The following is a 13,815-nucleotide window of genomic DNA, read 5'->3' as shown; positions in this document are numbered from 1 at the left end:
TGTTTTGGTTGGAGAGGAGAACATTGTAATGACCAGTGGAACCTCTCAGTTTAAGTTGTCTATAAACAGTAATGTAGCATTGCCATGCAGGGAGTGTCCTTGTTTCCCCTCCATATCTCATTTAATTAATTTACTTCATTTAAGCTGGGTTCAGTCAAACCCATCTGAAGGCCAGAGAACTTCACAGAAAGCAGCAGCAGAGAATCCTCCAGAGAGTAACATGTTGGGCCTTTCATACATGGCAAGGCAAAAGACTTGTAAGAGCATTAGAGCAAGCACTTTGAGTTGTGCCATTTGGCAGTATATCCCTCCAAATCAAGTGCTGTTATATGAGCATGAAAAGAGGCTCAGGAGTTTCCAAATATGAAGTCTTATCTCCTCATTAGCTTTTATGTGCTCTCTGCAACCAGTTTTGAGCTGCATTGTGCAAACATGTGTTAGAGGGGAGATGGGGCTCCTGAGCATGCTTCTTGTTCTTTATGTATTTCTGCTAAATAGGCTGTAAATGGACACTGGTGCTCAGCAGAGATTCCAAAGAAAACCAGTTAACTATTGTACAATAGTGCAAAACTGAAGAGCTGGATGGTTTGACTTCATTTCTGGAATGAATTCAATTTACAGATTTTGGCTAGGTGTGAAACAAATGTAAAAAAGGCAAGATCTTGTTATTGACTTTGATTACTGGCTTATTAAAGCCAGGTCAAGTACTATTTTGGCCATCATGTCTTGGGTTGGTATTGCAGACATCATTTTGAAATATTATTTTGACATAAGAAGTAAAGACTTTATATAATTTTTAGTAAGTAATTTTTGGTGATACTCTTCTGCAAAATATGCAAAGACTGTAAAATACAATACAATAGGATAATTTACACCAACAACTATTATTCATAATTACGAAGCACAGTATTGACAAAATATTGTGTTATGTACAAACTCCAATGTTTAAGTACATAAGAAGGTGTGCAACATCTTAAACTTAGTGGGGTTTAGTACACTTGTCTTGAATTTTTATGGCTTTCCAGTTCTGCAGCTACTTAAAATACTTCACCAGATGTTAACTGAAGCACTGGTGCTAATCTGGTCTGCATGAACAATCTTTCAAGACAGAATAGTGTTTATGTTATCAGAACAGCCTTCACAAATACCTGGTTTTGACAAAAGCTTGAGTGATAAAAAGTTAAAAAATACTGAAATTTTCTTTGCTCTTTTGGAATGCCTCCTCCAGCCAGTGCCTGAATGTTTTTTCCTGCCTATACCTGCAAGTTTTGTACTACTGTGAATATTTATGCAAAGTGTACTTTTCACAGGGGTTCCTTTAGCAAATATCTGAATACCTAGAAGGAAAATAAAATGTGTTTTACTTAGCTATTGACATTTATATAGAATTCTAATAAGAGAAAGGAATTTTTATGTCTCTTGTCGTTCTACAAGAAACATAATGCAACTTCCAACTTACTCCCTCAGACAGGCAGCCCAGGCTGCAAAGGATTTTGTGGTATGGCTTCTCCCCTCTCTCCAATCTACTTTAATATTCATGTATTGCTGAGGATATAAATACAGCACACCACTCTGCAACACACAAACGTTTTTGTTCAGGCAAGGATTGTATGTTTACCTTCGAGGTGCTTCTTTTCTTTTTTTTCTTAGTCTGTGCATAAACTGTGAAAACAGAAGTGAGGATCTAGGTCTCAGTGTGACCTTCGTGAAGCACTTTTCTCTGAAACACTTAAATTGGTAGAAATAAGTAGTTCCTGTGCAGTGCTTTTTCTGTGAAAAGCATTTGACAAACATTATGTGGTTAATTTTGGTTAAGAATATGTGAAAATACCATACTTTGCTACGTTATTAAGTCATTTTATTCTTATCTGTAACTGATCAATGATCCTCCAGAGAATCTAAATAGTAATCATAAAGATATAAAGTGTTTCTTGAAAGACTGACACTTGAGAATGGGATTTATAAAGTTGGCATTTTAGAAATAATTGGAGAAGCAGCTACTGCATTGAAAGTGTCCTGAAGATCTGGAAATCTGAAGAAGTTTTTCTAAAACTAAGAAGTGATGCGCATTAGAAAAATCTAGCTCCGATACTTTTGTAGGCATCAAAACAGTTTTGTTTCCCGTGGGAAAGCTGACAAGCATCAGATACATGCTGTTAAAAAAAAAGAAAGAAAAGGAAAATGCTGAGTTTCAAGCTTACCTAAAATACAAAAGCCTAACAAAATGAAAACATAATAAAAAAGAAACAAAAAACCAAACAAAAACAGAAAAAGAAGGAGCTGAACAAAAAATAACACTCATTAAAAATTCATAAAGGGCAATGTTTGAATGTATGTCAAAAACAGACCAAGAAAGGATACTTTCCATGGCAGTGTATCACAGACTGCCAGACCTCAGAAATAAAAAGTGAACAGTGAGAAAATTGAGAGGAATGAGAGGGATCAAAATACAGGAGAGATGAACAAAACTGTGCAGCTGAGACAAGAGAGTAAGTGGTGGAAATAACTGACTTGACCCATATCATTGCAGATAAACAGGTGGGAGACAAAACTCTAACACTCATTAACAAACAGCAGCTGTCACAATAAAGCAAAATTAAATCCATCTTTGAGAAATCCAAGATATAATTCATCCCTGTTGAAAGAAAATTACCCTGAAGATGTTTTTTGCATTCCTTATGCCTCCTTGCTAATTCAGGACATTTAACTTCTGCCTTTGTAGCATCACTCAGCAGGGCAGTGGTGAGGAGTTGCAAGAATGTGTCACTGGTACTCTGCTCCTTGCTGCAGATGGCTTCTGACAGCAGCTTTGTTGGCTGAACTTTTCCCTCATTTTTGAAGAGAAAGTCTGTTGCTAGGTGCTTTGTGATCTGAATCCAGCACTACTAAGTGACAGCAGGGATTCAGCTGCCGCTCCTACCATTCAGTGCTGTCTGCCTGGAATCTCTTTAATTTCCAGCAGCATGAAAGAGGGATTAAAAATGCATCACTTGTTATTGAACACAGGAATTTGCAAACCTCATGGCATCTTATCACATTGTTCCAAACAGCTGAACTCATATAGTCAGCATAAAATTTCCTGTAGTATTTTGCAAAAACAGGTAATCAGACTTGAGTTTTATGCACTTTTTTTGAATGCTTTTTCATGCAGATGATCCCGTTTCTCCATATACAAGCTGGTTATTGAATATTGTTGAAACCAAACAGCCACATCCCCTGCCCATGCCTTACAATGGAGGATGTTGGGCACCACTCGTGGACTATCTCCCTGAAACCATCACACCCCGGGGACCCCTTCATAGGTGAGCAGTTTCTCATTCTGACATTTCAGACAGTGAGATGCTTCCTCTTAGTAGTTGATCAACACCAATCCAACTGTCCCACCATTCAGAACACCTGAAAATCATACCGTCAATTTCTGCTGATTTCCAGTGCAAAAATCCACATGCAGTGAAAGCTCACAATTCTACCAGATTTCTACCAGAAAGCCTATTTACAGTGTAGGACATCACTGATAAGAATAAGACTGATGAAACAACTGAAACAGAAAAGGAAAATTTCTTTTTCCCAGTCCTCTGTGCCTATTATTCATAGCACTTTGATCTTTTATTCTAACTAGGCTATGCATATTCTGAAGTTCCAATTTTACATAATTTGTATTGACAATAATAAAGGGGTTTTTTTCAGTAGTGGGTACTTGTTTGCTTGATACTGTAAGTAAAGTGCTTCAGCATTAATTGTATTGAGAAGAAATGCCACAAATCTGAAAATTTATAGATTGTGTATTTCTTCAGAAATAAGCATCGTGTTTGTGCTTTCCTGTTTCCAAGAGCTTTGAAACTGATGTTGTGATTCAACTTCCAGGTGCAATATTGCTGTTATCTTCATGACTGAGATGGTAGTGGATCACAGTGTGAGAGAAGATTGGGCTCTTCACCTCCCTTTATTGCTACATGCTCTCTTTTTAGGTAAGACCAATAGAACAAGAAAGAAAGTATAAATGTACTCCCTCCTTTTACTTTAGTTTTGCTGAAGCTGTGGTGCTGTGTTTCTTACATGTTTTATTATTTCCTCTCTCCACCCTAAAAGAAAAACCCCAAGGCAGTTGCAGCCTGTAAATTAGTCTCAAAACTTCAACGTTTTTTAATATTTTGGCCAATTTCAGCCAAATTTGAGAGATGTTGCAGGTGTGTAGAAATTTGAAGATAATTATAAAAATATCTAAAATATCTCTATAAAAATGTATGGCATGGCCCTTGCAAGAAAAGGAGGTGAAACTCATGCCTTTGTCCAGCTTGGTTAATGATGACAGTCTACAAATACCTTGGACCTGGACTACACACACCTGTGCTGTTTCTTGCCTTTGCAAAAATAGTCTGTAAGAGAGCCAGGATAGCTGTACTGCAGAGGTAGTGGAGGTAGGACACAGACCACTGGAAAGAAAAGCTTCATTAATTTCACTGCTGATGGAATACTTTATCATCAGAGTGTTCCCTTATGTACCTGGGCACTGAGGCACTGCTTTTTCCCTACGGCTCTGTCTGTTCCTGACTGTAGCACAGTTCATCTGAAGGCTGTTACCTTCCTTGTCCTGCCATTCAACATTACCAAAAGTGAGTGGCCTAATTTTTTAGCACACAAGGGTATTCAGCATTATAAAGCCATTCCCCAGCTTCCATGGTTGATAAATAATAGTGTTCACAAATAAACACAGGCGGTTGTGAAATAATTTATTATAGCTGAGATCACAGTTCACTTCTCATTCAGTCACCATAGTTACCATTAAGTATTCACAGTCAGTCTGGGAAGAGTCTGCTGATCAGCAGGCAAAAAGAGATTAAATTGGGATGTTACAGCACAGTGGTAAAATGAAGTGTATGTTGAAGAAGATGCTTGTTCTCCTTTCCTGCTACTCTGTTACCAACTGTTCTGTTTAAATTTTTTTGGTGAAATAGGGTTTTGTATATCAGTACATTGATTTCACAAATCAAATAACCATTAACTGATCGAACAATGTCTTTACTATGATTTTTAACAAGTGTGAGAAAACTGGTACTTAGAAATCGTCACAAGAATAAATGAAGAACTTAAGAAATAGTACAGCAATGTGACATTTACAGTGAGGATGGCTTTAAGGAGCCATCAAGGAGCCATGCAAATAAACATATGAAGAAACAGAGTTATGATACTGGTAATCAATTAGAAAAATACCTTTAGTTTTTTGTGCAGTAAGTGTTCAACATTACAGATTTTTAATTAGGAATAAATAGAAATTTAGTAATACCATGTGAGACAATCCCTTGGCTAAAAACTATCAATTCTGAAATGTGAAATCAAAATTAAATGTAACTGGTAACTAAATGTAACTGGTTCAGTGGTGAGATCACAGCTTTTAGGCTTCAAGGTCTGTTTCTCTAGAGCTATTTTACCTCCTGTGGAAGTTTCTTCTATTCTGCAGTAGAGCTCTTGTGATGTTGTAAGAAAGTTATGCCACATATCATCCAAAGGTATGAATGTAATTAAAAATTAAGTCGTGCTGACCTGTTGGAATGTGAGCAGGCAGATGCATCTGACTGAAAAGCAGATCAGAAACTAGTATGTTGGCTAGCTGGAGAGCTGGTATCCTTTAATTTATTCGAAGAAGTAAGAAAATACTAAAATGAAAGAATTTTGCAATGTCTGTGTGTTTAATAGAGTATTGAATGGTTTGGAGTACTGTTGGTGAAGCAGGCAGGCAGACTGCTGGTTTGAACTTGCCTATCTCTAGTGCATGAAAATCACTGCTGTTTAAAATCTCTTTTGCAACTAGTGTGAAAATAGTTGAACACTAGACTCCTTTCCCATGGAAATGTGTCCCTGTCACAGAAGCTTAGCCTCCTTGGAACTCTTACAGGTTAAAGAAGGGACCAGCCCTGGCCAAGCACAAAGACTGAACTGTCCTTCTCATTTCCCAGTTGGCAGATCTGTGCCAATACTTTTATACAACTTGGGGTTTAATAGGATTTCAGCTACCACTGTTGCCAATATAGAACTTATTTTCAACTAAAAGACCTTTTTCTATCCTTTGAAATGTATGTTGAAACCAGATAGGATGGGTTCATTATTTCCTGGCAGGTGGAAGTAGATGGAGAAATATGAATAGGAGCAGAAACCTTAGGCTGAAATAGAGGTGGGCAGGATGGCCACAGTTCTTTTGGAGGAGGCTATTGGGAGATGAGTAAGACCAAGGGTCATGGGACCTTCAGAGAGTTGCCCTTAGGAGCCAAAGACACAGTGTTCAGGCTATGGCAGTATGAGCAGCTTCATTATTGCAGGCCAAACGAGAACCAGCATGACTAGAGTATATTAGAAAATGCCTGACTTGAAAGATCTATTGGCTGCTGCCACACAGAGTAATGAAGTAGCTGCTTTTTTGAAGAGGGATGTATCCTGAGAAGAGAGGAGTTGAAGAAAAAAAAAAGTTAACTTTTTCAGAACTGAAACTACTCTTAAACAGAAGAAAGTATGTTTGAATATACTGCAGGGTACTAAAAGAGAATTGAAATGCGATACACTAAAACAGAGTGCAGAAATATCTGTTTCCCTTGTATTTGTAATTTGAACTATTTGTATTTGTAACTGAACTATTCTGGCTGTTTTAAAATCTTACAGATGACAGTAGTGTAAACCAATCAGACCTTCAGTTTGAGTTCTGCATCCTGAGTTAGGGGCTAATGTCTCATGCTGCTCACTGGTAGTTGAAGTTCTTTTTCAAGTGATTTGTCTGTCAGTTCCCTTTTTAATAAATCTGTACCTGCCTCTTATAGTTTGCACTCATTCTAAAAATGTGCTAGAAAGTCAGATACTGTGGTAAGCAATGTAATTACAACCACCATGAAGAATACCTCATCTTTAAAGGTTTTTCAGACCTGACAAATTAACTGCAGTGAGACAATGCATAAAGCTGTATTGCCACTCATTCGTTGTACCTCACGTGTGGGACTTCAGTCTGGAAACTAAATATACACGTACATTTAAGTGACAGCACTGGTAACTATGTCTGGAAATACTACATCTTTTGTTTATTTGCACTGTTATCATGAACTGCCTAGGAATTTTTGCTATTTCTGGAATGTGAACTTGTTTATTATTACTTCATATTCAGAGATTGCTGTAACCTTTTCTTTTTAGGTCTTGACCATTACCGCCCAGAGGTCTTTGAACACAGTAAAAAGTTACTGCTTCACCTTTTGATTGCATTGTCTTGCAATAACAACTATCAAGCCATTGCATCTGTGCTTCTTCAGACCAGAGAGATGAATGAGACCAAGACTCTGACAGTACAACCAGCATACTTACCTGAATATCTTTACACAGGTAATGAAGAAAAGAAGAACACTGTATCATACTGTCAGGTTTTGATAAGTCAAAGTAATAAAGTGGCAAATATGAACAGTTCCCATTAATACTAATTCCATGTGAACTACCCTAGGGATGCATGCAATTTATTATTAGACGACTTTTCATGATATTGAAAAAGTTATCTAATGTAAGGCAAAAATATGTAATGTAGTATTTTAAAATTAATGGGGCTAATAACTTCCTGATTCCCCCCTCAGGGATCCAGAACTACTTTAAATGAGGACAATCATTCCTCACCCTTAAAAGAAATACATAAATAATTCCGACACAGGAAGAGAGCAAGAATGTGCAGCTCAGATTTTCCATTATTAAATTAAGTTTCACATGATACACACCCTCCTTTATATCACTGATACATTGCATTCCTGTCCTGAAATCTCTTTCTACATTTGGAGTCTTACTTCAGACCTCTGCTGAGGTCAATGTTCTATTATTCTAGCAATTTACCTGTTTTTAAGGAGTTGGTTGGAACCAATTTATAGAAGCTGCTAGTTAGATTTACTGCTGTCATATAACATTACTAAAAGCAAGTGTTCTGTTCCATTTTGAAGGAATCACAGAACCGATAAAGAGTTGTGGGTGAAGGATTAGTTGTCGGTAAGAGGGTGAGGAACTTTACCATACAGTGAAAAATGAAAAGTAAACATTCTCATATCAGTGCTATTTCCATGGTTATTTAGGAAGTAATAAGTAATTTGGCTTTATAAAAAATATTACATGATAACTTATTACTATTTTTTCTGAGACACAACAAAATTATTTTAAAGTAATGAGCAGAGGGGATAGGTATTCTAGATTGATGAACTATTTTGGCCAAAGATATTTCATTCTGAATAACTTCTGTGAAAAGTTATCTCACAATAATTTCCTGTCTGGAGTTGGGTGGGTTTCTTTCCCAGTGCACATGTATGAATTATTAAATACAGAATAAAATTCTTCCATTAAAATTATATTACTGCTTTTCTGCCAAAATGAAAAACTGTTTTCATTCTTGTGCCTAAAAAATGTAATTGGTACCCTGATTCTGGCCCTCTGGATTTCAAGAAGTTATCAAGACTTGATATTTTGACTGGTTTTTGAGAAGCTAATAAAAAGAGTGAGAGTGTGGGTGAGTAGCTGTAGCAAAGAATCCTAACTGAAAATACTTCAGCTCAGGTTTGTTCCATGTAGTGTCAGGCAACTAAATTAAGAGTCTTCTGATTTGCAATGGATTTTGTTCTGCTCCCATTTTTCTCAAAAGGACATTTTTTTTCTGTTTTAGGTACAGCCTAAACATGACTAGAAGTCTAACCTTAAGAAAACAGGTCTTGGTTTCTAATCTTAGCTCTGAAACTGTGGCAAGCTTTTGATCTAGCAGAACTCTTAGTCAGGTGTTTCATCCTAATGCTGAAAATATTTTGTGTGATGAGTCCAGTGGGTACAGTTACTAAAGCTGTTCAAAGAAGCCACACTTGTGTCTTGATTTCCATTACATTTGTAAAATTAGGACAGCATAATCGTTCTAAAAATTCCACCCAGCAGTTTTTTTCCATATCAGACTAGCCCAGAGAAGTGAACTTTGCATGCACTTTGCCAACTTCTAAATTCACTTTTAAAAAGTCCTACTTCTGAATGTAAAGAATATTCCTGGAATATTTGTTTTCCAAGTACTGTTGTCCTTGTGCAGTAAAAACAGAAATCTTGACTTGGATAGTTTTCATTTTATTCTGCCTTCTACACATTTAGAAACAAAGTAGCATTTTCACTCCCATCAGTATTTGAGGGTTGTGTTCTGCAGGTTTTCCCCATGTTTCCCAGTGGAAGGTTTCTGCTGCTGACTCTGAAAAGAGCTGCTTGGCAGACACTTCCATCTGCAAAGCTGGCCCAACAGTGCATTCCATCTTTATCTCCTCCCCTTTGGCTGGCAGGTGGCTTTGACTTTCTGCGGGAATACCAGTCCTCTCCAGTGCCAGACTCCGGCTTGAGCTCCAGCTCCACCTCCTCCAGCATCAGCCTGGGAGGCAGCAGTGGAAATCTCCCACAGATTACACAAGAAGTTGAGGATGTGGACACTGCTGCTGAATCAGATGAGAAAGCAAACAAATTAATTGAGTTTCTGACAACCAGGTAATGCAGATAAGCAGAGGATACGTTTGTACTCGAAATTCACACTTTTATGAAGCAATTTAAAGGAAAATGACTGAGCTCTAATAGTAATTACAGACCCCATTTCTCTTTTATTGATACTTACAGTAGTACGTAGGTACTGAAAAACACTACAGGGTCAGAAATAAACAGAAAAAAAAATCTTACTTGACTGAAATAAAATGTTTAATTGACCGATAGTTTTATGTTCAGAAATGAACTAATAGAAGAAGCCCATTTCATTATTATAAAATTAGATATAAAGTGCAAATTGCATAGTGAAACTAATATTAACTACCAGCTACAGCCAGCAGATTCTATGCATGATGTTAAATTGAAAAACAGGGATTTGTTTATGCTGCTCTCTACACAGCATAGCTTATATTTCAAAATACAGCATAGGAATATTTATTTACTTTTATTTTAAATTATGTTTGGTTGCATGTTTCCCAGGTCATGGACCTGTAAATATCTAAGTACCTGTATAGATTATATATTTTAACTGATTACATTTATTTCAGATAACTCAAAGAAATTTTGCACTTTGTTATGTATTTCTTTAAGGGCATTTGGTCCACTTTGGTGCCATGAAGATATCACTCCCAAAAATCAGAACACCAAGAGTGCTGAACAGCTCACTAATTTTCTGCGCCATGTTGTATCTGTATTTAAAGATTCCAAGTCAGGTAGTAAATATTTTCTTTTCATAACTAAAAAAATATTCCCCTCATGGTCACACTTAAAGTTTGTCCTGTGACTTAGTACATCTGCTTATGCAGAAGCACAGTAAATATGTCTTAACAAGGATGTATGACAAATGAAAGAATTGCTTTAAAACAATCATGTTAGATTAAACTGTTCCTGAGTGAATATTTCTTCAAAGCTGTTGGTAGAAAGCCTTTTGATTGATTCTGCCAGATAAAATCTCCTCTGTGTCCTGTTAGTAAAATACATCACAGCTTCTAAGTAAATATACTTTGTTAAATTTCTTCTGGCAATAAAAGTTTATTTTTCATTTATTATGGCTTTTAGAACATAGGGAATGTGCTGATTGCATGTTGAAAACCAGCACAGTCACTAATTAAATAATTTCCAAGATCAAAGCAGAATGCAGCATCAGTATTTATATTAAAGATCTTATCCAAAGCCTTCTGAAGCTAACAGAAAGACTCCTAATTCAATTTGACTTCAGGTTTGGGAGTTTTCAGAAGTTACTGTTGCTGCCAGCAACAATTCTGGATGGCTTGAAAGTTTGTCCAGGAATTGTAAAAAAAAAAAAAGTCAGATTATCAATTTAATACTCCAATTTTTTTTTCAGTTAGTTCAGTTAATTTTCTTGCATTCTGTGGAAAACAAATGTAAAATTCTCCAAAGCACAGATGTTTGTGCACCTCCATTTCTCAGTGTCTGCAACATACACTAATGAGTATATCCTCCTCACAGAGTAGGTTCAGCCTGTTTATGACCCACAGTAAAGTCTGTAATAAAAAAAGAGAGAAAAAATTAACATTCTGTTCTTTTGCTTAGGTTTTCATTTGGAGCAGCATCTGAGTGAAGTTGCTTTACAAACAGCTCTTTCAAGTTCTTCCAGACATTATGCTGGTCGCTCTTTCCAGATATTTAGGGCCCTAAAGCAGCCCCTTTCTGCACACGCATTGTCTGACCTCCTGTCAAGATTGGTGGAAGTTATTGGAGAGCATGGAGATGAGATTCAGGTATGCATATGTAAACAATGCTTCTTAGAACTGTTGATTCAATGCATACTTAATTTGAAATTACCATTTTAACAATATATTCTGGAGTCATGTGATGAAGAGTAGAAAACTTCTGAATTTGCTGAAATCATATGTATCTCAGCTAAGCCTTCATCAGGCTGTTACAATCTTACATAGCTCTAAAGAGAATAACTAGAAAATTTTAGTAATTGTCACTCAAAATGAAATATTTATGATGACCGTTTTTTTCCTTTTCAACTTCATTAATTTGGGTTAAAGGAATCCGTCATCTGTCTGGTGATGTAATCTCATGACGTGAAGTAGACACCAACTCATTCCTTAGAAGTTAGCATGTTTAGGAGTAAAGAAATCTGCACCATCCATAATAATACAAAGCTTACGCTGACTTAATTTGATACAGACCTTTCACAGCACTATGATGTTCACTCTGTTTAGTTAACAGACTGAAATTTTACAATCAGAGACTATTTATAGCAAGATTCAAGACTTAATAAAGAGAAATACTGGCTCTCAGTAAGAAATAGACTGACATCACCTCCATATTTTATTTAGGTAATGAAACTGCCACAAGATGACAGTAATACTCTGTCACAACTGCTTGTGTAGAATTTAAATCAGTGACCTGCAAGTCAGAGGTTCAGTGTGTCATTACCAATCCCTTGATGAGATATGTGCCCTTCTTGCGTGCCTTCGTAGATCATTCAGAGGCAGAAAATAAAACATACTTGTAGGGACATTTTAATGTTCAGGGCAGTGGCTTTGATATGAATGCTGAGGCTTTTTTCAGGAGAAATTAAAGATTTTCAGTAGGTGCCTGTTCCTTTTATGAACTGAAGATTTTTTAAATGTTACTTCTTGGAATGTCTTTGTTAAAATGCTTAACCTCCTGCATTGGTAGGGGTATGTAATGGAGGCACTACTTACTTTGGAAGCTGCAGTGGACAATCTCTCTGACTGTTTGAAGAACAGTGATCTTTTGACGGTGTTATCACGGTAAGAATCTGTTCTTCTAACTGTATTCTTTTCAATGTTTTATGACATTAAGTGTGCAGCTCTGCAGTCTAACAGCAAAAAATAATTTTGATAAGACTGACCTCATTTGTAACCTTCTGAGAATCAGACTATGAGCACATTTCAGCCAAATTTTGCCATAGTTGAAATAATGTTGATAGAACTAATAAAACTTTACAATGTGTTGTAAAGTCTACCTTGCTGCCACTTTGCTATAACCTACTTTGACATCCTTTAAAAATATTGTATTTTTGCACCTTTGTGTCATAAACCTGAAAATGTATCTGGGAAGGAACACGGATTCTGTAGTGCTGGTTTCATACAGCATGTCATTCTCAGGTCAAGTATTTCCCAGGAATAAATGATCATGGTTTCTTCTCAGTAAAACTAGGGCGAATTTTTGTGTAGACATGGATCTTGCTTGACATGTTGACCATCTTTATGAAACCCTTGGCCTGAAAGTAGGCCTTTGTGCATGGAGGGAAGTCACAGGCTCCCTCTGTAACATGGCTGTTGATAGTACTGAGGGAGATGAATGTCTATCTGACTCCTAATAGTAGCAACAGAATAGGTAAATAATTTTTTTTTAAATATCTGTAAGTTGCCATGCTTTACATGCAGCGTAAAAATACCAGGGCTGTCATTTCTGAAGCTAGCAGGCAGAGTGCTGTGCCATGGCAGAGCCCATGGAGTGCCTTGGAACAGAGTAGAGAGGGATAAATACACTTCTGCTTCCTAAACTAAGAGCTGTTTATCTTTCTGTAGTGCACATTTCAGCAAAGAGCAAGATGGAACAAAGAGTAGGAAACACTCCAGAAAGAAGTGGGATGTAATATACTTTACCCTGACACTTGATTCCAGGATAAGATTCTCTTCAAGTACTATAGACAGTAGAGACTCATAGGGTATGAGGTAGGAATAGGATCAGAGTCAGGAATTAACTGTTCTCCAGAACAAACTTCCCTTTTGTGTATCAACACAGCAAGTTCCTCTGTGCACATAATTGATAGGTATTGTCTGGATCATCACATGGTAGTCCATGAGGATGCATTAGTCATTGAAATTGAAGCACCTACACTTTCTGCAAACATCTTGAAGAGATCTTAGGATACAGGCAGGATAGGATGCAATGACAACAAATTTTCAGAAGGAGCTATATTGGTAAGAGCCTGGGCAACCACATGACAGGTTTCTTGAGGATAATGGGGTATATTTGTGGTTCTGCTTAAGATTTTTCTGCCCACAGTTACCCAGCAAGCAGTTGTGCATTTCCTGCCAGCTGTGCCAAGTTCAGGGCTTGCTCCATGGATGAGGGCATTTTAAAGGCCAAAGTTGTTTTCAGTTCTGCCACTGTCCCATTGGGAATTGGCATAAGTCACTCCACAGCTCTGTATTTCTCATCCCCATGTCATTCTTGCCTATGTAGACTGTAGGCTATCCTGCTCTGGTTTGGTGCAGTGCCATGTGAATCTCATCTCTGTCAAGTCTGTGAGCCTGACTCTGTCTTCTGGAAAAAAGAAGGCAGGCTGCAATAGATGGTTTG

The 13,815-nt window shown here is 37.1% G+C and overlaps 1 protein-coding gene across 1 annotated transcript in view; it reads left to right on the top strand.

The window, feature by feature from the left end:
• FRY (FRY microtubule binding protein) overlaps positions 1-13,815 on the top strand; it is a 159,360-nt gene that overhangs the window by 103,380 nt on the left and 42,165 nt on the right. The window contains 7 exon segments of the mRNA XM_030954500.1: positions 3,152-3,302; positions 3,865-3,968; positions 7,171-7,356; positions 9,309-9,507; positions 10,090-10,211; positions 11,053-11,240; positions 12,160-12,254. Of these exon segments, the coding sequence (XP_030810360.1) occupies positions 3,152-3,302; positions 3,865-3,968; positions 7,171-7,356; positions 9,309-9,507; positions 10,090-10,211; positions 11,053-11,240; positions 12,160-12,254 (1,045 nt within the window).

This window comes from Camarhynchus parvulus, chromosome 1, assembly GCF_901933205.1.
Source record: "Camarhynchus parvulus chromosome 1, STF_HiC, whole genome shotgun sequence".
In the NCBI taxonomy this organism is placed as follows: Eukaryota; Metazoa; Chordata; class Aves; order Passeriformes; family Thraupidae; genus Camarhynchus; species Camarhynchus parvulus.
This window is presented reverse-complemented; position numbering and strand designations above follow the sequence as displayed.